We start from the raw sequence: 25,120 nt of genomic DNA, 5'->3' as shown, positions 1-25,120 counted from the left end.
CCTTACACATACGCTATTTAATAAAGGATCGTTTAATTGTATGTTAAATGTAAGACTTACACCATCGTGACGTGATGAGTGAATAACAACTGATGATGCCACCATCCATTAATCATTAATTTTACCGCCACAAATGCAAAATGTGAATTGCTATGTTCTAGTTTGATGTTTGAGTGAGCAAGTGTAGAGTAGCACAAGAAACAGCCTTTGAAGGAGATTCCCTGGTTGACGGCGCATTGAAGGCTTAAGGAGTGCTTCTTGTAGTATCAGTGTCCATAAGCAAAGCTGACCACTTCTATACATACTATCAGGTGGATGGTTTACTTTTATGCCTCTGCGAATTTAAATAAAAATTTTGACATTATTTTTTCTACTGTATGTCTTAACAGTCTTGAAAATGTTCCGTTATTTATTTTTTTGGGCATAAACAAAATATATTCGAGGGTGCAAGCATCTGGCGGAAGGAAGGAAACGTTATCGCTATTAATGTCAAGGCGATCCTCGTAAGAGCTGGCGAAAACATCCTTATAAGTGCATGGTTTTATCGTTTGCCTTGAAATGAGGTTACGATAGAAATAAATTAATACTTTACATTTAACTATGTTTTTAAACTTAATTTTTATTTGTACTTAAATTTTAAAAAGTTTCTATATTTTTTTTTTGAATAACTATGTATGAAAATGATATTCTTGTTAAAGAAACAATGTTTATCGCCCACGTAGCTATTTCGCAATTTACAACTAAATGTTTATGTAAACAAACTCAGAATCAAGTTGATTTGAAATGTTTTAATTTGGAATTACGTAGGTGTGCGTACATACATCACTTATTTCAATGAGAAAAATAACTTATATGTGTGTTTGAAGTACCTTTATCAAATCAAATCAATAAGCTGTTTTGAACATACATTTACAGTCGAAATTTCATATTTTATAGAACATGTTTGAGTTCAATGTACCTTTTGACGTAGGTCTCCACTAACATCTTCCATTATTTTCTATCTCTAGCGACCATTTTCCAGTTTGGATCCCCTTTTGAATTTATCTTTAACATTATTTTTCACCTTTTTTAAAAATAAACAAAATACATATATGTATCTAAAATGTAAAATCTAATTAATTAACTATAAATGATAAAAATTCCGTTGCATATACACAATAAACATTTCTTCGGTCATCGATAATCGCTATATTATAATATTAGTCCTTGACTCAATTTTAACAATATTATGAATGTGTACTGATGCTCCCACGCCGCCCGTATGAATTCTTTAAGACTTGGGTCATCTAATTTGGCAAAAGCTTTTACAAAACCGGCTTCAACATTGACTGCGAACTAACTTTACTTTCAAGTTCTGTTAATATATCTGGTGTCTCTTTCCTTCTTTTATTTTTAGAAAAGAACAAAATTAAATCTTCAATAGTTTAAATAACGTCAAGACAATAAGAAATTTATAGACGATCGTCGCGAGCGTGCCAAACGATTAGCCATAGGATGTCTGATAATATAAAATGGCGCGGAGTCTTTGGCCTCGAGTTCATATCCGTTACTAATTTGAATTCAACTCACAACGGTTTTGATTTGGCTAGCGGATATTGCCACATGTTAGACTTACTCATGTTGCATTTTCGCGATACTCATTAAAGTCTGTCTGTTAATTATATATATTTTTTATTTATCACTGTTTTTATTGAGTACTTATAATATGAAATAATCATATCTAATAGCCTCTAAGTATATTATAATATGAGAAAAGCGATTATGCTATCTTTATACCTAATAGACCATAACTATTTAATGCAACGAATGCAACATTTGTATAATAAAACACACACTAAATATTGAATAATATAAAGAAAAATGTACATTAAAATTTATAAATGTACAAAAATTTTATTTTATACATCAACATAAATTGTGAGATTTTCTTTATAAAACATTCTGCTATAAAACAAATTAGATATATAAAATGTACTTATATTTGAAACTCCAATATCTACTTAAATATTTTGTCGCTCTTATGAAATAGGTTTAGCTTTAAATAGACCAAGTTATTATCAATTTTTAATATGTTATATTTGTATGTGAAGTCATTTAAGTAATATAAAAGATGACGTGATGTTAGAGTAAACATATAATAATATCACGACTTAAAATTCTTGAGGCGTCGTCGCGTTGACCTTCGCTGAAAGTCGTTAGGTTCAAATTTTATGCGTTAATTTATTTCTTTGCACGTCATTTGTTACATAACGCGTTCGTAACTTGGTAAACGTGGATTATTCCTTCGTTATATTGCTTATAAAAATACCTAAATTGATTAAAAAATACTACTTTTTTAAAGTTCCTACCTATTTTTTTTTTTTTTTGATCCGGACGTTATACCTGATGGTTACTTTTGTATTTGGCCACTGATGATGCATACTTAAAAAATGCATTAAGCTGACATACGAATCTTGTAACGAGTGAATGGGGTGACGAAAGTGTATAAAATGTGAAATAATTATATTTTGAAGAATTTTGAAATTGAGTCATCATTTTCAATGTACTCGTACTTTTATATAATCTGGATAGGTAAATATTATATTACAAGAGTTTTGGGTAAATGGAAGGGAAAACACATTGGGTCCACTCTTTTAATTTTGCTAATAATAAGATTTCTATTTAATTTTGCTTATTATAAAATGTATAGTTATAAAAATTAATAAACTTTCACTATATGCATATCTTACGCTTAAAATATATCAAATTTCATCTTGCCACGTCTATGTTAATTTAATCAAATTTATATTTGGAATCTGTGTCAAATATGCATATTTCATTTACTGTACTTTCATATCGAAACAATTTGCTTTTCTGTTTGATTTAAATTTAAAAATACTGCTATATATAGAACACGAAATTGTAGTACGTGCGATTCCATTTGGTCGGGCAGAAATGCGCAATGCGCATGATATAGTTTTAAGGTAGGTGAGAATATTGCGCGGTTACAATGTACCTTAACATATGACGTACGAAAGTCTCGTCGAGTCAGACGTAAGGCCGGCTAACTTATATGGATAGCATGTCTTAATACATGCTATACATATAAGTTAGCCGGCAACCTTACCGGTTCCTGGGCAACCGAGCGTCGCCAATTTGTTATAAATGTTTAGAAAAAAAAGTACCTACCTGTATAGATAAATTTAAAAAGTAAAACTTTATTGAAATATAAATTTTGAGAATAACCAGTAGAGCCGTTTCCGAGATACACGAAATAAATTTATAGACAAGAATTGGTCATGTAATATCATAAGTTATACGATTTTATAGTGCAAAGTTATAATTGTTGACAAAATCTTTCGCGTGTCCGTAATAAAAGAAATGTTACTGACACCGTGACCGATTTTACAGTTTTTTTTACTATTACGTATGTTATTTTTTTTAATTGGTATGAATAAACAACGAACGACACGCATACCGAATATTTTAAAAACATTTTTTTTAAATAGAAAACTCATTAATAGCCGTTATCACCCAATATTATAATATGCATGTGAACTTAAATCGAAAGTCACGGTTTTTAAATGCGTTCGCATTTCATACATACATTCTCTATTTTTAAGAGCTCAAATATTAACAACGATATCCGGCAAGTTGGTACCTAAGTTTTCCTTATAAAATATTTTTTACTTGTAAAATAATATTTGTACAGGTTTCCAACATTTATATAAAAACTTTCTTTTTGTTTCGTAATTCAATGTTAAGTGTTTAAATATAAATTTAAGCGAAAAAGTGTCTCTAGTATTATTAAAAGGTATTTGGCATCAGACAAATAGACATATTATGTTTTCTCTCTGCAATCTTGTATACCCTAGAATCTATGTCGGCTATTTTCCGACATTTTATAACAATGTAACGTCAAAATAATTTATCCATATTGTGAACAATCTCTGTTCTCAACAGACTCGCACGTGAAAGTAATATGTATGAATAGAGAAAGTATACATTGAGACTGAGAACACGAAAGCAGCTTCCATATTCTAGGGAACTCTTGATGGTAGTCGTGATCGCGAGGCGGAAACTGAAAAAATGTTTAAATTTGCTATTAAAACTGGCTTAGTGATAGTAAATTAACATTTAAACGAGTATAAAAGTTTAATTATTTCGGTAAAATAAAGAAATAAAACAATTATTGTTTTAATTTAACATAATACCTATTTCGGTTGTGCTTACGAAGTCTGTGATGAATATTTTAGTTTTTGTCTGCCTAAGATTGATATTGAGAATAATAAGGTATACTACACTATATCTATTGGTTTACAGGATGAGTTGTTATAGAAAAACGAGCCTGTTATCACTCTTAAAATGTCGCATTTATAAATTACCAAGAATTGTATGCGTATTTCATAATAAAAACGAAATAGACATGAATATACAAATTAAAAATATAAATAAGAGGCCCAAACGTAAAAAAATATTGTATAATTTACAAAGGCTAATACTGAAAGTAAACTTATACATCGATATAGTCTATTCCAACCACAGGAAGAGTAAACCAAAATAAACAACTTCGCCACCGATATCATTGGTCATCGATATCAATTGACGCGATTTCATTAGTCGAAATCGTTTTCTTTACTTACACTTTGATTAAGAAAGTATAATATAACTTATAAATATATAATTTGCAAAAATTTTTGTAACTTTATGAATGGGGGAATTTTAAAGTTAGAATTAAAATATAATTTTATTAACAAATTGGGTAATATAGTTATGGATCATAAGTTCAGACAGTTCCGTAAGCAGTTGTAGGAAGTTAAATATAAATATCACATCGACTTTTAGACAGATATTATGGGTTACGCATATTCACATGGCCTTCTCAACAATAGCAACTGAGGTACCTACCGAGACACGAATCAGAATCCTGTCTTGTTACCAATTTACTAATGCTACCATATTTGGCGCGAATTCCACGTGACAGCCGGCAGAGCGGATAAGCGCAGTTGTTCACGCACTGATGCACTTGGAAGCCGATACCGAGATTCGTATGTAGGGCTGGTGTTCATTAATATAATTAAAAACAAATACGAAATTCATCCGTATATTTGTAAGATGAAGGTCAACTTTATTTCAAAATGAATCAATTGAGCTGTTGATGATTGGAGTAAACCTTAAATAAATTATATTTTTGTTTTTTTTTCTTGTTATTTTTCGACATGTACCAATAATTATTAAACTTAATAAAAATAAATATATAGTTATCGGTAAATTAATTTTGTAATTGGATTATACTATAAATGAAGTATATGTATTACGGTCGGAAATAAAAAAAAATCATTCATTGTTATTTTTTAAAAATTTTTTAGCTATTAATCGTTCTTATTAACTTCGCTTTAATTATAATATTAGAAATATTTAGAAATATTAGCTTAGGATTATACACACAACCCTATTTCTAACTCATAGTGAGATGTGATATAGACCGTCGCTAACGGAGTAATGTTAATTTAATAATTTTAATTAGTAGTTAAACCAACTCTCTCTTTGCATTTTTATAAATTTAAGTAAGCGTCAGTTCATTTAATTAATCCGTTACAATGGCTTGGAATTATTTTGTAAGGAAAATGACATGTTTTATCTTTCGCGAGATGAAATTAACTTGCAAATATCTAATTAGGCTGTATGCATAATGCATATGGCAGAAAATTAATAAAATGTTATATGGTAATATTTTAAAACTCACGTATTTTTAAAACTTTTTATTTATTTAAATATTTTATATTATAACTATAACTTTATAACGGAGAAAGAATTAATAGCGAGTCATTTACAATAATTAAATAAAAATATGAAATTGGCTTGAATTAAGATCGACTTTCGAAAGTTCTGATACTAATTATTTTAAAAGAATAAATATTTATTTCACCGGGTGATTGTTTCTTATATATATTAATAAAAAGAAAACAATTATCCTTTATTTTTACACTACTTCAGTAGCAAATGTAAAAATATGTAATTTATGTTTTATTTGTATTTTATATGTTATTTAGCGCAAAACACATTATTCCAACTGTCTGATTATTCTTAAATTGTCTCTAAGACCTTTATAGCGAGTTATTTCTAGTGGTTTTGGGCTCATCCATGAGTAGTTGATATTTTATTGTATAAAAAGCTAACACTTCTGGCTGTTACATTCTTCAGTAATGGTCTATGTAGGATATCAATTTATTCTTAAAACTATAGGTTTGAGTGAGCTATTAGATAGGTCAAGTACTCTAGTCGCCCGCCAAACCGTTGTTCCCGATATATAAAGTATCTGTATTTGCTTATTTGTATTTTATATCATTGACAGTTTTATGTAAATAAATAAAAGGGAAGCTCATCGTAATTAATCCGGACACTTTTAAAGAAAATGACCGCTTATAAAATCTCAGACATCATTTTGTAATGATGGACATCCCAGATCTATTTCACAGGTTTTAGAACATTTTCGTTTTCGAAAGGAGAAAGTTTTAATAGCCGGTTGTACTTCCTTCCGGAATATGTCAAGTCTTAATCGAGTAATTTTATAATAGCTATTAGTTTGACAAACGACCTTCCTTACCGCTACTACAGTTGTGAGAATATATGTCACAAGTAAATATATATATATTTTTTTTATAAATACAGGTAATTTATAAAAATATATTAAATAAAAATAATTCTTGTAATTAAATAATTAATTGTAACAAATGCAAATCTATAATATAATAAATCTGTAACTGATCGCTGTCTGTACGTGGAAGATATATGAGTAAAACTATTACTAGGGGCCATTCTCAACGCAATAGAACCCAAAACAATGATTGTTAGAATTTTTGTCTGTTTGTTTGTCTGTGCGTTTGTGCACGCTAATCTTTGAAAGGTATTAATATATGGATTTGAGGTTTACACAAATGCTTTGTTGCTAGCTTCACTTAAAATTAAGTGTTTGTTTTATATAAATAATAAAGTTATGTCAATTTAAAGAATCACGTCGAACATTTATTCGATAAAATTGCTATAGAATAAAAGTTATGTTGAATTGGCTGAAACTTTAGCTACCTATAGATGATAGTCTGTAAAATGATGTGATTGAAAGTTTGTAGGAACAAAACAAAGTTAAAAAATGGACAGTTTTAGAGATTTAAGTAGGTTAGTTGATAATAGGTAGTTATATAAAAAAAAACAGATTTACGTCTTAGTTTTAAAAGAACACAATTTCCTGTGAAGGTATCATTTGCAGTCTATATAAAATATTTTCTTAGACCATCTTAGGATGTATTCTAGATCTCTACCTCTCGCAGGCTGGCGGATCCCCAGAGGGTGCCGACCACTTTGCCGAGGTGGTCTCTTGGCCAGTTAGACCGCGAGCTAGTCAAGGAGGCCGCCATTGTGCAACGGTGGGGTTCCGCGGGACGAAGGGAGGGTGCCAGCGTGGAAGAGCTGTCGGGCTGCATGAGCCGTGCCCTCAAAGAGGTCTGCGATGCGGCCATGCCGAGGACCCGTCGCAGAGCCCAGCGCCGGCATGTGTACTGGTGGTCGCCCTAAATAGCCGAGCTTCGGGCGACGTGCAATCGGGCGCGGCGGGCCTACTTCCGCTGTCGAAGAAGCAACGACCTCGATGTGAACCTGGAGGGACAGCTTTTGGCCGCTTACCGCCAGCTATAAAAGGACCTGCAGCTGGCAATAAGTCGGGCCAAAGAGAAGGCGAGGGAAGAGCTGCTGGTGAGCCCCAACCGAAACCTATGGGGGCGAGCATATCGAGGGGTTCGCGGAAAATTCCGCACCCAAACTACCCCCATGTCGGAGACGCTGCCGCCGGAGCTCGTTCTGCGCCTGGTCGGGGAACTGTTTCCCCACCCAGGCGAGTTTGTCCCTCCACAAATGGCCCCTCGCTCTGTGATAGAAGACCTAGTGGCTCCACCATTGATCACGGAGCGAGAAATGGTGATGGCCCTCGGCCGCTTGAGGGCCAAAAACACGGCGCCGGGACCGGACGATGTTCCAGGGCGTGTTCTGTGCGATGCCCTGGAATACCTGGGTACAAGGATTCGGGAGCTGTTCAACAAATGTCTGCGCAGCAAACAGTTTCCGAAGCCTTGGAAGCAAGGGAAGTTGGTGCTCTTGCCAAAGGAGGGGTGGGCACCGGGCTCCTCTTCGGCATACAGGCCGATAGTGCTGCTGAACGAGACGTTTGAGGAAACGAAATTGTTTGAGGAGATCGCAGCTCGTCTTGTTCAACACCTCGACGAGGCCGGTCCGGGTCTCTCCCGATAGCCCGATGGGAGGAAGATCTGGGGTCTCCCACAGCGGGCCTGGCGACAGTGCAGGCGGTACGTTCCCACTTAAGTCGCTGGTTCAAAAGAAAACGAGGCACGCTCTCGTTTAGGTTGACGCAGGTACTTACCGGACACGGCTGCTTCGGTAAGTACCTGCACAAGATAGCACAGCGGGAAATGTCACCTTCCTGCCACGAGTGTGGTGCGCCAACCAACATGGCGCAACACACCCTGACGGAGTGTGCCGCGTGGGGGCCCCAGAGGCTTTCTCTGGCGGCAGTTGTCGGCGGAGACCTCTCCTTGCTGAGCATCATCAACGCGATGCTCGGAAGCGATGAGTGCTGGTCGGAAATGGTCTCCTCCTTTGAAAATGTAATGTCGCAGAAGGAGGCCGCGGAGCGGGAGCGGTCAGAGGACGCCGCTGCAAACCTGCTCCGCCGAAGAAGACTGGGGAGAAGAATGAGGCGCTATGCGCACCTTCTCCCTCCGCTGCAATAGGCGTCGCTGGGACTAGGGGGTTCTCAGTACCCTGGTAATCCCCCTAGAGAATGGAGGCCTGCATACGCAGGCCGCCCGTCAGAGCATCATGGTAGCATGCGCAAGCGATCCCGTGGCGCTCCTCGTTATGACGGAAAGGGTACCGCTGGTTTTTTAGTGGGTATTCCGTTGTTCGGGGTGCACTCGGCGCCTCGGACATCGGCGAGCCCCACATACCCCCCACTGTTGCCGTGGGGGAAACGCGTAAAGCGTTTTTCCAGCGAAAAATTAAATGTATACAAGGTGTTTGCTACTTGCAGACACATACATAATTAAAAAAATGAATTGGATTTGTTATTTGAGCGTACCATCGACTTTCGACGTCCTTAAAGACAATATTCCTCTACATTTTTATGCATTTTTTAATAATAAGAATAACCCTTCTGTTTCGAATTGAATGAAAACTAGTGAATATGTATAATGTTAGTAATAAGCGTTGGATGAACTTGATGACAAAAAAAACCTTCAAATAATACTTATTACAGAATATAGGTACCCAGTAACGTCAAAGTATTTGTCAAAATGTAGATTTTGAACAATAGGACTTTATTCCCTTATTTATAATAGTTTACAAAGTGATATATAAAAACTTGCAGTTGTGTACATACGAATGAACACGTACTTAAATAAAATAAAAAAATTGATTTGAAAATATACATTTTTCACTTCATTTATAAATTAATTACTTAGATATTGTTCTGGCTGAGCCATAAATCATATTCATCTATTAAGGAATATATTCCATTTTAGGCTAATAATATAACATTCATAAAATGTCTACATTAATAATTCGCCAAGAAAGTAAATATTGTTTACAAGTTTATGTGTTTACAACTTTACAAGTGTTGCAAGTTCATATAAGGAACTGTAACTTGAGGCCATCTGCCACCGTGCCTTATGGCTGGTCCCGTTGGCCATAAGCGACCAAGCCTTGTTTGGTTAGATATCGCCTCGGTGCACTACATCCATAATAGTTGCCGGTTAATTAACTTGCTTGGATAATAAGAACCCTAATAATGCTTTAATAAAAAATACAGACCACTGGCCCACACTTGGTCTAAGGTTTCTCTGACAAGGATTAAGAGCTCGTCCACCATGCTGATTCACTGCAGCTTTTCTTACGATGCTTCCTTTATCCCTTACCTTAAAAAACCTTAACAGTTGACTTCAGTTTCGGTTAACATACAGATGGTTCATCCATCAAGCCGTAAAACCTCCATAATTAATATTATAGGTAGAATATATAAGTGGATGGTACCTACATAGACGGGCTTACACAAAGCCACTTAGTTAACTAAAATCTAACACATTAAATTACTACAATCATTTCCAAATAAAATATTCCATCATTAAATAACTATAAACGAAAAAAAAAATTGTTTCTACTAAAAAGATTTTTTTTAAATATGCTATTATTTCATTTTATACTATAATAAAAACATCATTACATATTACAAGACAAATGCCCCAAGCATGATTGATCTAGTTTTCACTAACACATTCTCCGTTACTCCAAGGTTTTTTAGTCGTATAAATCGATATAAATATCGTTCAAATCGTTTTTACTCAAAAATATCAATTACATATAGGATTTATTTTGTAGACAATTGATACAATCATTACAAACATTATATCATAAATATAATATCATTAAAATCATTGCGCTTATATGAATAACATGTACCGTATTAAAAACAACAATAGAAAATCAACAAGAAGGGATGTCAATCTAGCAATCAAAATCGCTGATAAAACAGGCCTATGTAAATAAAATTCCACATTACATTGGTAGTATTACATTTTAATGTGGGTAATCTTTAGATAGAAGAAATTCATCCTAAAAAACCAAAATATTGATGTCGCTTCTACATATTGGAAAAAAAACGGTGAATTTAGAAATATTATTTTAAGATGTACAAAAGTAGACATAATTCTCCGATATAGCAAAAATATGATACGTTTGAATCACGTAGCAGACGATTAAATAAATTCTAACAACTTCACGCACAAAACGTGGTATGGTGGTATTAAATGATTTACAATAAACATATGTAAAGTACAATAACTGTCTAATCAAATTATAACATATATAAAATCCAGGTTTAGTCAAGATTGGTATGTCAATTCTTAATAATTATTCCCTCGTGATTGCTATAATTTAATAATATGATTTTGCCACCTATTTAAAAATCTAAATTATAATGGAATATATAACGAAGATATTTTAAGTATTCTATTATTAAGATTAATGTTTAACGCCTTACGCCATCTATAGGTTGAGATAAGTACTAATTTTAAGATTATTTTTATATGTTCACTTTTCCGTAATAATTTATTTATTCTAAATATGCAGCTAATTTAACGATTCAATATACATTTCGTAATTTATTATTTTTAAAAGTTATAGTATCATATGAATCACTCTCACAAAATATATAGGTGCAAATAGCGCCATCTAGTTTAAATTGAAAGATGTTTCATTTAGAAAAGATATTTATAATAGCAATGGTGATTTTATTATGAATTATTTTATTTCTTATTACGATGGTTAGTTTAAAAATATTAATATATATATTTTAAATCCAAGTTAAATAAAAGTATTGCCAGGTTTTTTTTTTGACACCAATAATGTTACAATTAAAAAAAAAAAAAACAGCTGTCTTGTGTCAAAAGTTGTGTCATTTGTTATAATTACTTTTGAAATTGGGTTTTTATCTATTGTTTGTTGATTTTGCATGGCACATAGAGTTTTTTGTGAACAGATGACTTTTGGAAAAGATACCACACTTAATTGGAATAATTATATTGAAAGCAATGGGCATTTTATGCTTAGTGACATGACTGAAAATAGGTACAATGAGAACAATAATTTTAAGTTACTAATCTAAAACCATATAGATGTATGCATATGCATTACTTTAACTATTTGTGGTTTATGGATTCCCTTGGTTTCAGAAAAAGATCGCGTGAAGATGACACATGTGAATTCATGCCTCTGTCAAAGAGGATAAATAATTTACACATAAACAACAACTTGAACAGTCCATCTCTTTCTCAATCTTCTGATTCGAGTCAGAGCAATGGAATTAATTCAGATAATGCGATTTCGTCTCCAAGCCCAACATCAGATACAGAGAGGAGCCCTAACTATGATCCAGGAATTAGTTCCTCAGACAGCAGATATTATTATGAAAATAAATTATTATTCGAATTGCATTTAGAAAGAATACAAAGAACTGGACAGCAGTTCCCTTTTTAATTAGGTATAGATAAGTGCATGAAATGAATTGTGTACCTGTATTGTTATGCCTAGGTGTGTGTATTAAATTAAACTTTATTTTTAACTTAATAAATAATGTTTGAATTACTATTTCTTTTACTACATACCTAATTAAAATTAATGTATCGTGGAAATAGTGTCGTACTTATTATTAACAGAGTTGACCTCATTTATAATTTTGCAGCTGCAATTTTTCTCATTCTAAAATCTAAACAGTTTTCATTCACCAATCACGTTTAACTATTTCTACGCCATCTGGTGACAAGTTTGCTAAGCGCATAAACAGTAATGGCGGATTTCATTTGTTGTAAAGAGAGAGAACGTTGATGTTTATGTGTCGTTTTATAGAAAACTTAAATATATTTAGTGATCTAATAATTAAAAACGTTCTTTTTGTGTGGTCGTGAATAATTTGTATCTAGAGGGTAAGTGGATTGATACTAATTAATCTTGTAACGTGTGAATATCCATGACCTTATTTCGGAAGCGGTACTTTGCTGTACCGTTAGTCGGGGCGCGTGGCCGTCCCTGAGTGTTGATGCGAGAGTGCCGCGCGAGAGGGCCGCACAACCCCTCCTCTCGCGATTTCCCTGTCGGTGGTGGAAGGAGTCGGGAGCGGGAGTGATTTGGTATATTGAAAGCATATGGAGGGGATCCCGCATCTTGGTGGGGATGCGTATCGCCGCGCGTGATGGACACTCAGCTGGGCCAAAGGAACTGGTAGGGGTTAATAACCTTGCACCTTCCGTATGATCCGCCCACCATCATATCAACCTAAACAAAAGATTTATGAATTAAAACGTATAAAATACACGATATTGCGTAACTGATCTCATATAAAACGCCATTTGCAAGAATTTCTTTGTTTCAGTAGTATGCTCCATTTGGTATGACCTTGTATCAAAGTTCAAATTGTTATTTTTACATCTGGTTGGCCTTGTATTAAAATGTATCTATATAACAACTAACTACTGTAAAATTATAACACATAAAATAAAACACTACACATATTATTTAGCGATATTTTTATTTCTACCAAACACTTCACTCACTATTAAAAAAACATTATCGGGCATCAATTATTATTGAAAGTTTACAAACGTACACACACATGTCTAAAGAGGCAAATAACAAGATGATTACCCAACTAACAGGCTTCCTACAGTTATTGAACCACAACCGCACCTCGCCGCGTCTTGTGAAAGTACAGCAAAGAGAAAGTGAGGATCACGTTAGAGCTCCAACATACACTCAAACTGTGCGCGTATAACTAACTCACCAGTCGAGTGTTGGGCCAGCATAAAAAACTTTCTTTAACCTACTTTCCTATAGCCGCGATCATCTTTCGCCTCTCACCGTCGTTGAATTAATTTCAGTGTGCCATGTTTGGTGGTTGGTAGTGGTATGTGCCCTACCATTGAGTTCCCTGTAGTCCCGTACGTTCGCCGCGGTGGTGGGAAAGTGTCGTGGGGATACGGTGGTCGTGAATGAGTCAAGTGGGACGGTGGTTTTTTACTTTTTGTACCCGCTGATGCGGAAAAGTGTACTATGTGTGACATGCAGAAAATGCCAACAAGAGATGATGATTCTTGGTAGGGAGATGTTTGATCATTTCATATAAAGTAAACCAGAATAAATTATTACTATCAACTATTTTCTAACGTTGTTAGCTATGAGTTAAGATTAAACATGCTAATAATCACGCTGACATTCAATATGGAATTGCAAAACTATTGCAAAATCATCAAATTACCTTTGTTTGATTTCATCCACAGATGTTTCAACAATCCTTATATTTAAAATTTTTATAGTATCTCATTAAAAAAATTAAAGATGATATAAATCTTGATTTAATTATTTATGTGATAAATTTTTTTTGTCCTCAGTGACGAAGATTCTGAGATGAATTTTGCTGCATTCTCAGCAGTGGGGAATGCTGGGACACACTTTGTGACGACTGGTGGCCAGCTGCCCGTCACAAAGTTGCAGCAAAATGTCTCTAATAATGGAACCCTATCTCAGGTAACTATTCAAAAATAAAAATGACATTCCTACTTACTATATTTATTTATTATTACTAAAAATACCTACATGAAAAATAATTTTATCATTTTCTCTAAAGTTGTAGTAAATTTGAAATCTGTGAAACTATCAGTATTTTTATTTATCTGAATAGACAGATTATAACCCAAATTTTAATAGTTGATATTTTCTTAATGAATAATTTTTAAATATGGTAAAATTAATAGTAAATCAAAATAATCACTTACTAAAGAGCCAAGTTATTAGAACATGTGAATCTTAACCGACGATTGCAGGTTCAAACTGTCCGTGTTTGAGCAACAATGAGTTTGTATGAGTTTTTTTTGTTATTAATACAAATTTATCACATGCTTGACGCTGAAGGAAAACATTTTGAAGAAACCTGCATGTATCATTGATATCTTGCCACATATTTATTCATGCAGGTTGCATTGGAGTAGACAGAATAAGCTCCTAAAATTTCTCTACATGGGGAATGAGGTCTGTGTCCAGCAGGAGCAGTATTTGCAGGCTCTAACTAACTAAAGATAACTCAAATGGAACAATTATAATATCAGTATTAATATACTTGAATATGTTTGTTTATTCATATCAGTACTGAAAAAAAAAAACTAAGTTACTTCGCACGGATTCTTTGTTGCTTGGAATAAGTTAAGTAGTAGAACTTGAGAATAAATAAAAAAGAAATTAATATTTTAAATGCTTTTAATTTTTAATCACCATTCAGTACATTTGTGATATTAATGAAACAGAGTAAGGATGTCAAGTTTCAAGTTGAAGACTTATTGTAAGCTGTAAATGGCTCATGATCATTCTTCCTTCAATTTAAAAAAATAAAAAATAAATATTATTATCATTCAATTTATAAGAAAAAAAATACCAATGGAGGTAATAATAAATTTATTAACAAAAGTTTTATTATGATTAAGGATTTAAAGTTCATAGTTGGTACTTTTTTTTACATAAATTAATAATGCTTGTCTATTAAAATAATTTAAAACATTTTACTGCATAAGTGATTATGTAACAATAGTTACTTAAAGAGTTATATGGCTTGTATGGTCACAGCTTTCACTTAGTAATAGAATATCGTGTGAATTTTAAGTATTCGATGGTTATCATATTCAATCAGAAATTCTCAGTAAACAAATTCATTTTAATGATACAATAAAATTTAATTAGATCAAACTATCACTTTTGTACATAATTTAGCCTTTGTTCTACTCTAAGGTTACTTCTATAAAATAATATGTTAGCATTGAAAATGGTGTATGTACATTTTTTAGTATTTATTATAAAACGGTAATGAAATTGATATCGTTGAACTGTACCACTGATATTTATATGATTGCACTGAACCATAGATATATTAAACTATAGACAAATTTCGAACACATGCAATGAACACCCTGATGTGTTATATACATTAAGGTGTAGCGAATATAAGTACTCAATTTTTTTAAAGAATATTGCTCTATTTAACCTTATGGTAAAAAAGTTTGATGTTCAATTTAGATTTTTAAGATTATTTTGAAATTCTCAAATTTAATTCTCAATATATAATGCCAGAAGAAGGCAAAAAGTCCATATTCATATACTACCAAGAACTAAAATACATATTTATGAAATATTTTCATATCAATATTCAAGTTTCTGAGGGTATCAGAATCTGAATGACTATTCCTAATATATTTATAATTAGCAATACAATAGTGGAACAGTATTTCTCTCAGGTGGTGGGCATGGTAGGCGGGGTGAACATGGGCGAGGGCGTGCAGTACGTGCGCGCCATCGACGGCGGCCCCGCGCTGCAGGCCGCGCCGCAGCTGCTGTCCGTGCCCATCGCGCTGCCGGGGGCCAAGCCGGGTAACACATACCGTTCTTATTGTATAACCGTCTCGACACTGCTGAAGGACCGGAGTCAGCTCATGCACGATTCATCTGAATATGTCTCGTATGCGTGCTCTTCCTGTATAGGTGCTGGTCTGTACAAATAGTTCCGGCAAGTGTATAAAAAGCATCGTCGTAATTTGAAATAATAACAAGCTAATATTTTATCGTAGATAAAAAAACCTTTCAGCTAATTAGTAAATACGATAAAAACAATGACTATAGGAAAATATGTCTCATTGAAAATGTTATTGTTATGCCAACAAAAAATTAATAAAATAAATTATTCGTCACCAGGTGACCCCCAGCCGACAGTACAGATCCAGGTGCTGAGTCCAAACCTAACACTGCAGCAACAACAACCCAAGTACCAGATGCAAATACCCATTCAAGGCTTCCAACAAGGTAAACAAGCCCAACTCATGGTCCAAGTATATTTTATTTTTATTTCATTATTTATATATTTATCATATTTATAAGAATATTTAACTTAAACAAATATTTTACAAATGAAAGCTTATTAAAGATTTGTTCCAGCCACCCTAAAGTGTATGATTTGTATATTTGGATAGCTCGGCCAGAACACATTAAACATTATTTAAATATTTACACTCAGTCAAATTTGTGCAACAACTATTTGGTTCAAATGTGTACAGTAGCTAAAGCAAATTTAAATCATGTTGCAAAAAAATTAAGACTTTTTAAGAAGAAAATTAAGACAATTTGAATGCAAAATAGCGAATAGAGTACAAGCTCATCCTGTGCCGTCTAAGTAATGTCTGTATTTGTCGCGACTAGACTTGGTAAACCAGATAGAGCGAGTAAATCGCTACGTGTAACCGGAACTTTTGACGCATACGTTAGTCACGATACATGGAGGTCGCTGCAACCACTTACTATATAAGTCATTTGCTGTCACTATTGATGACGTGATATTTTCAATTTGGTATAGATTATGCTCTATAAAATTACTATATACAAGTATAAGCCTAATAAATTTAATATAATAATAACATATTTGATTGCAGGCGGAGCTGTTCTCACAGTAGCATATTCACCAGATGGCAATGATGGCGGTGGTTTTCAGCTCATAGGGAACACGTTACCTGAAGGTACAACTCATATTAACCATTTAAATGATAAATATGTATTTATTAAACAAAAGAAATAATGTATTATTCAATATGTTCAGGTACATTCAGGATGAGATCAGGTGATTAAGATACTACAAAGTTATTGTGATTTAACAATATTTGTTGCACTTTCATTTATACATGTTTGATAACTATTGTGTTATGCACTTTAAAGTAACCTCCATGGAGTTTGAACAGATTTCGTTTATAATATTTGACCATTATTCACTATTACACCATCATTGGCATATATATACACATTCAGACCACAAGAAATATTCAAAACTAAATATCAGTAATTAAAATTTCACATTCCATTCACTGTCCTATCGAACCATACATTAACTTGCTGATTTAATAAAATGTTTTCTAGAATGTTCCAAATATTTGTAACTTTCATATTTTTTCCAGGTCTCCAAGTTCTGGCGGCATTGCCTCAAGAGATGCAGCTTATTCATCAGCAACAAACACAGGATAATAAAGAACAAGTTCAGCAGAATATACAACATCAGGTTATTTGAAAATTTTAATGACATTTATGTCTCTACTTTTCAATTTAAAGCAATTCTATATATTATTGGCATCCATTGCAATGCCTTTTCAAATTGCCTGCAAATATGTATATCTGATACGAATCGCACGCCATCTATTGCTGTGGTGGAGCTATAGCAAAAGCCTTCACATGCGTTTCAATAACAGCTTGGAATGTTTCATTGTTACATATAAAGATGCAGGAAAATAATTAAAGTCCATATTTAATACACATTTATTTTTAAGTTAATCTGATGTTTCGCTTTTTCTATTAAATTTTTTGAATATATATAATAACGATAAATGTCGTAACAGGTGTACATAACGCCGAACAATCAAATAATCATCAATGGCCCAGAAACAAAGACTCTGAACAACAACACGAGCGCCAACAACAACAACACTGACATTGAAAATATCATCATCAAGGAGGAGTGCGAAGAAAATAACGATGACGTAAGTGTTCTACAGTAATGGAAGAATTAAAAATTGTTTCCAAGAACCTGGAAAGATAAAAAATACTGTTCTTTTGTTAATTTTAAAATATCAAGACTTAACTATTCTTTTTCTTTGACAGGAAAGTTCTCAAAGCACTGAGGCGAGTGAGAGTATACCGTGGCAATTGGGAACTTCTTCCCAAGATATTGTTAAATATCTCAACACATTACCACCGCAGGTACAATAGCGTTTATTTTTTAAATTTGAGCTGGTTGGCGTGGTTGGTGGATGCTTGCCTTTCACGCGTTATTTGTATGCATGAACATGTCTGTTTGTCTTGAGTCTGGGTGTAATTATCTATATAAGTATGTATTTACAAAAGAAAAATAGTACATGTAGTATATCAGTTGTCTGGTTTCCATAGTACAAGCTCTGTACGATTTTAATTTGGGATCAGATGGCCGTGTGTGAAAAATGTCCCAGGATATTATTATTATTAAATTGTTATTTACCATTACCATTTAAAGATGGTGTTAATATATATTCATTGAATTATAAGTAGTTCTGATCATGAATGATGATTTTAATTATATAAAAAATAAAAATAATATAAATTTAGAAATAATCAATTTAACTTTTTAGGTGACATTAGCAAAAATGTTTAATTTTACAAAAACAACTGTAATTACATTATTATTCTTTGCAGCAAACCTTACCTGTCTCACTACAGCAGTTTTTACGACTCAATCCTACTGAGATTAAGAAGGACCAAACTCCTGATGTAGAAATGACAAATGTAGAGGAAGTTAAAAAAGAGGTTGTCACTGAAGCTATTTTAGACGAAGGTGAGTGATTATTACAATTATAGCATAATCTGCGAGAATGGGATGCGACCTTTTATAACTGAGACACGCTCTTTCGCTCGAGAACTGTCATTTTCTAAATTTCGCCATATTACGAGCGTCGATTATACAAAATAATTTGCGACGCGAAATTGCTTTTTTCGATTTTCATGTAAAGAATTTGAGAAATATTTTATATTAAGCTATATATACTGTCAGCCTGAATGAAATATATTTTGATAAAATTTTGTTGTTTCATGTCCCTTGATTTTATTCCAGATGGCACCATTCGTATTCAAAATAAAAAGAAGAAGAAATACAAGAAAAAGCCACCTAAGCCTGCAAGGCCAAAGCCTGGTCAAGTAATTATAGCAACGGCAGCTGATGGAACTCCTATTTATTGCTGTCCTGAGTGCAACATGGCTTACCCAGACAAGGGACAATTGGAAATGCATCTTTCTGTGCACAAAATTGAGAGGAGATTTATTTGTGGGATTTGTGGAGCTGGGTTAGTAAAACTATTATAATTCAAGAATGGAAATATTTTTACTAAAAATTTAAAGGACAGTTAACTCGTGTTATACCTAATGATATTTTTTTGTCGTCAGTGATATTATGTACGTTTTTTTTTTTTAAATAAAATAGCTTCTATTCTGACATATATTTAATGATTACAGTTTGAAGCGCAAGGAGCACTTAGAAAGGCATAAGCTTGGACACAACCCAGAGCGGCCCTACGTATGCGGCGCCTGCGGGAAGGGCTTCAAGCGACGCGAACATCTCAACCTGCACGCTGTCATACACTCTGGAGTCAAGACCGAACTCTGCGGACAGTGCGGCAAAGGTAGAAGACACTCGCTGATCTGATGATAAACATGTTTAAGCTGGTTCGAAATAAGACACCGTTGTCAATATAATGTTATATATTCTCCGATATATCTTATTCCAAAAATAATTAATTTCTAGATCCTCCATTTTCTTCCAAACTGCTACCATGACAGTCGTCTTCTTCCATAATGACAGTTAATGGCCAGATGTAATTTTATAACAAGCTATATTCAACCGACTGATACAGGCCATCAATAAAGTTCTATCACTTGTCAATATACAATTTAAAAAATTACCTTAGTCACTTCTCTACCTCTTACGGCACGAATCAGAATGTCAGCATTTGGCCTTAAAAGGTTATACTTGGGCCAACTTTAATAAATTAAAATATATTTTTATATATACTAAACTTTTTTTTTTTAAAAGACAATATTTTAACTGAAAAATATTCTTATCCTGTAGAATGTCTATCGTCTATGTTTTCTTTAGATGAGGTGAAAGCAGTTAATAAACACAATGTTAAATCTTTAATTCTATTGTAATTTATAATTTGTAGGTTTTTACCGCAAAGATCATCTCCGTAAACACACGCGGTCGCACGAGACCAAGCGAGCAAGAGACGAGGCTAATAATGATGTGATAGAAGTGAAAACGCAGGCTACTTCGCCAACACCTAATACTTCAAATATTTCTACCAACTCGAACACTATATTGCCAGAAATTACAATTCATGTAAGTAAATATTTTAGAATAAGAATATAATTACTTAGACATTCAATGAATAAGTCAAATAAACATTTGCATTGCTCGTGCTAGGCCTAATTTAATTCTTATATTCTTACATTTCAAAGCTTAAACGTCTTTAATATGATTTAATATGATCGGCTTACAATATATTTTTCCACAAAAGAATATAGAATACTATAATAATAATATATGGCATTACTATTCAGTACCGTTAGTGACTAGATATGAGTTGTGAATGAATGTGGCCGTGGTCCGCAGGTGCCGACGAGCTCGAACATGGCGGTGCCGGTGCAGATCAATATCCCGCAGCACGTGATGTCGTCGCTCGCCGCCGCGCAGGCCGCACAAGACGCGCACAGCGACGCGCATGCGCAGCTCGACGCGCTGCTCGCGCACCACTCGTGACCGGCTGCGTGAGTTTCATTTATCAATTAAGCGTGTCCACAATATAACGCTAATATATTTATTTTAGTTACTCGATTTCGTAGCCGATAGCACGGTGGATGCGTTTCATATTCATAATTCATTTAGCATTAGTATAGTTAATGGACAATAAACATATTCTGATATTGATTTAAGTTCAATTTCGCACACAAAAATAGACGCTTAGGTAAACGATCATCTTTATGGTCCTTCGAGCCGGATGTTGCTAATAAAATATTGCGATTATCTAAGATTTATTTTACTAAGCGCAACTATTCGTTGCCAGTTGTTGGTGTTGGAAGGTGGTCAAGAATAAAATTATCCTAAATAGTCGGACATTTAGTGAAATGGTTTCTCTATGAGAATAATAAAATCATTTTTAATCGTTATTGCTAACATTATAATTAAATGAATCAATTATTAAAAGGTACTTTCAATATTTAAAGCTAAAATTATAAAGATTGGCTATGACATGTCGCTAACAATTATTTTGTACCTTCTTGTATTAATTTAAGGTATAAAATAAAGAAATCGTTTTTGTATTGCGTCTATTTCTTAGCACTGTAGACGAACGAAGAACTACAATATATAATTGATTTAAACATACAGATGTACATAATATTCGTTTCAAATTTTTTTTTTTTTTTTTTTTATTTTTTTTTTTTTTTTTTTTTTTATAGAAAAGGAAGGCGGACGAGCATATGGGCCACCTGATGGTAAGTGGTCACCAACGCTCTTAGACATTGGCATTGTAAGAAATGTCAACCATCGCTTACATATCCAATGCGCCACCAACCTTGGGAACTAAGATTTTATGTCCCTTGTGCCTGTAATTACACTGGCTCACTCACCCTTCAAACCGGAACACAACAATATCAAGTATTGCTGTTTTGCGGTAGAATATCTGATGAGTGGGTGGTACCTACCCAGACGAGCTTGCACAAAGCCCTACCACCAGTGAATATGGAAGAGTTTACATTGCATCATTATTAGGGCCCGTGCACACGGCACAATTTGAACGTAACTGTGTACCGTACCGTAACAGCCTGTGAATGTCCCACTGCTGGGCTAAAGGCCTCCTCTCCTCTTTTTGAGGAGAAGGTTATATATACGTAACCGTGTATATTATTATTAATAGTGTGTTTTTTTCTCTCTCTCCATAGACATGAAGACATCTCTAGAAAGGCGAGCGGAATCACCGTGTAGACATCTTGTAATTTTTAATCGAATAAAGGAGGGTATTTTAACCTATTGTAATTACATGTACCTATTGGTAACAATCGATCGTTTTTAAAGTCCACTCAAATTGTTGTCCAAAAGAATGTATATTATGTATAAACATCGTGTAACGTTTAATATTCGATAAAGGCGTTTGTCTTCATTGTAATAAATATCACATTTCAATACATTTTACCATAATTGTGGATCGATTTTTATCGCTGTAAAGTCTCACTTGTTATGAAATTTATGTAGCGGGTGCTTATTTAAACAGTAATTTATCTTTTCTTTCATCATTGATTTGAAATTTGAAAGAAAACAGTACTGTTTAACTAATAACCCCCTAAAGCAACATTATTATAGATAAAGTCGAAAATGCTTTCTGTACTTTGTAATATCAGAAATTGTGAAAAATAATTTCTTACAAACAATTTGTGACAATATGAAGGCATACTGTTTTTTTGTTGTTACTTAATTTGAAAAAAAGAAATACTTTTGATGTGTAAATATAGTATTACGTCAATCGCTTACAAGATAATACAGGTTACTTGTAATTTCATTAAAAAAAAAATAACAAGTATAATGTATGTGGCAATGAATTGTCGATTGGAAAATGTTGTTCGCTCCAAGAGTCCGTCACTTGCAAGGAAACGAGACGACCATGTAAATTATTCATAAGAGAAAGAAAATATGGACTGAAATGTATTTTTACATTTGTATTATAGACTTAAAACACTCGTTGATATATTGAATCATTGTTCTAAGTAACATGCGGCTTTTGAACGAAAGATTAAATTCGATGAAAAGTATTCTACACGTTTTAGTGTGGTTTACCGTTAGGACAAATACACCGGCGACTTTTGTAGTAGCTCAGCGCGGTAGGAATGTTACAGAATGTCAGCCAAGAAAAATTAATTGAAACAGATATATTTATATTTTCAAACAATAATAAAAATAATATATGTATGTATATATAGTATATATAATAATGTAATTAATACTATATATGTATATATAGTAATGTTTCTATATATATGGAATCGTTTCAGTACATCATTAACCGATCGTTTTTTTTTTTTTAGTTACTGCGTAATGCGCCATTAATATTGTTCTTAAAGTTTTTATGTAACTTTAATGCTTTTGAATTTGCGCTCGTAGGCAATTCTACCATCCGTAAGCAAAACGAAACGTTTCATAAATATAGTAATCGGATACATTTCTGTATGTGTTAATGTATACATAACGGTAGGGGGGGGGGGGCGGTATTCTGTAAGATCAAACTCGTACCCCAGAAAACGATCGTGAAGAATCATTATCAGAATGTGATATGCGACATTGACAATAATAGTCGTAACATTTCAAAAATAAACGCATCAAAATCGTATATCACCATAAGCCGGTTATCAACATTTTACGGGTGAGTAATGAAGTGAGTTCATACAGAATCGCACTGCTGGTAATAGAACTTATCAAGTACTGGTCACTTTGTATTCTTCTGCTTATAATTACAAGCACAATGAACATAGCTTATGAACATGAGTCATTTTCAGTATTGCCATGACCCTCTTACTCATACGCGTTATTATGTTATTATATTAATTTTGTTGTGAAATTACAATAATACCCCGCAATATATAAAATATTAATTATATAAAAAATCGATATGACGGCTTATTATTATACAGAAAAGTGAATGTTTGAAAAATATTGAAAATTTTTTTTGGCTGACCACGTTATTAAATACGCGTACGTACACATATCAATTGTATTATGTAATTAAACGGTTTCTAACATAAGATTTCGCTTTTTTAAAATTAATACTTTTTCGTTATGATTGTATGAAACTAGATCTGCTTAGCTTTATAGTTACTTGCCTGATATTCTGGAGACTCATTTATTAGTGTTTACTCACCCATTTTTGTAGTTTGCAATTAAGATTCGTTGTTTAGCGGTTTGTTAGCTAAACAATGCTTTGTCTTCTTCTTCTTTCGAATGTAAAATCAATAATGACAGAGAGAGAGAGCGAAATTTGTGTTTAAATAAACAGCCGCAGGCATCGTTTATAAACAAGGGCGTGAATCTTTAACGAAACTGCCTCTGTCAATGTAATAAGTTAAAAATAATTTCTCTAAACTGAATACGAAATGACTAATATAATCGTGTTTAAAAAAAGACACTTTTTTAAAGGCTATTTTTTATGTCACTATAGAATGCATCTCTCTTTGAATTGTAAGTGAATTTTAACTCCTAGCTGCCCAGGGTGACGTCTTCGCTCGATTGAGAGAAAAAAAACACTTACTGACAACTACAAATTACTATTACAGACAACATATTGTGTGATAATTATTAAAATCGATTCCAAGAAATGATCTGGGCATGTATGTATGGGTTAAACATCACATGTAAATTGTGGCAATAAAAGTAATCGAAACTTAAGTAATATTAAGTCATATCATTTCTGATCATATATCACTCCTTAGAATATCGAGAAAACACAGTATCGAATTTAAGCAATATTATATAAAAATAAGTTGGATAGTTGAATATGTCTGAATAAATTGAGTTTGTGTTACCCTTTAAAGAAATTTATCTAATTTTTATCATTATATGTTCAATTGTAAAATTTAAGTTATAACATTATTTGTTTATATAAATTGAGTTCAAGTTGTAAATAATACAAACTGGATAGTGCTTGGATAACCGGGTAGGATTTTTCAATGACATTATTGGTTAAAAAATGCATATTTTTATGTACCGTCCATTAATATTTTCGTCCCTTCGACTACTGCCTCATGTGAAATTCGTCGCATGGGTAAATAAAAGTTTCTATCGAATTGGGGAACTGAGTAAGTTAGTGCTTAGTTACGAAAACGTGCAATCTAACATCTGCGCAAAGTTTATCGTTAAAATGATAATGGATCAAAGTAA

The 25,120-nt window shown here is 33.2% G+C and overlaps 2 protein-coding genes across 7 annotated transcripts; both read left to right on the top strand.

The window, feature by feature from the left end:
• The first annotated feature begins 11,493 nt into the window (after positions 1-11,493).
• Positions 11,494-12,186, top strand: LOC126770845 (uncharacterized). Its single transcript, XM_050490446.1, has 2 exons — positions 11,494-11,670; positions 11,775-12,186. The coding sequence occupies exons 1-2, from the start codon at positions 11,555-11,557 to the stop codon at positions 12,076-12,078; spliced, it is 420 nt and encodes a 139-aa protein (XP_050346403.1). The 5' UTR covers positions 11,494-11,554; the 3' UTR covers positions 12,079-12,186.
• Positions 12,187-12,399: 213 nt separating this feature from the next.
• Positions 12,400-24,586, top strand: LOC126770780 (zinc finger protein 200-like). Of its 6 annotated transcripts, none has more exons than XM_050490337.1 (15): positions 12,400-12,524; positions 13,986-14,121; positions 15,876-16,008; positions 16,330-16,437; positions 17,061-17,144; positions 17,225-17,245; positions 17,577-17,677; positions 18,012-18,152; positions 18,274-18,372; positions 18,841-18,979; positions 19,256-19,484; positions 19,654-19,820; positions 20,361-20,536; positions 20,810-20,964; positions 22,138-24,586. In XM_050490337.1, the coding sequence occupies exons 2-14, from the start codon at positions 14,002-14,004 to the stop codon at positions 20,954-20,956; spliced, it is 1,665 nt and encodes a 554-aa protein (XP_050346294.1). In that variant the 5' UTR covers positions 12,400-12,524; positions 13,986-14,001; the 3' UTR covers positions 20,957-20,964; positions 22,138-24,586. The 6 variants fall into 6 exon arrangements, with proteins under 6 accessions (XP_050346294.1, XP_050346293.1, XP_050346289.1 ...); XM_050490336.1 differs by having other exon boundaries at positions 15,864-16,008; XM_050490332.1 differs by lacking the exon at positions 12,400-12,524 and adding an exon at positions 12,569-12,819 and having other exon boundaries at positions 15,864-16,008.
• Positions 24,587-25,120: the final 534 nt, after the last annotated feature.

Source organism: Nymphalis io, chromosome 9, assembly GCF_905147045.1.
Source record: "Nymphalis io chromosome 9, ilAglIoxx1.1, whole genome shotgun sequence".
NCBI lineage: Eukaryota > Metazoa > Arthropoda > Insecta > Lepidoptera > Nymphalidae > Nymphalis > Nymphalis io.
This window is presented reverse-complemented; position numbering and strand designations above follow the sequence as displayed.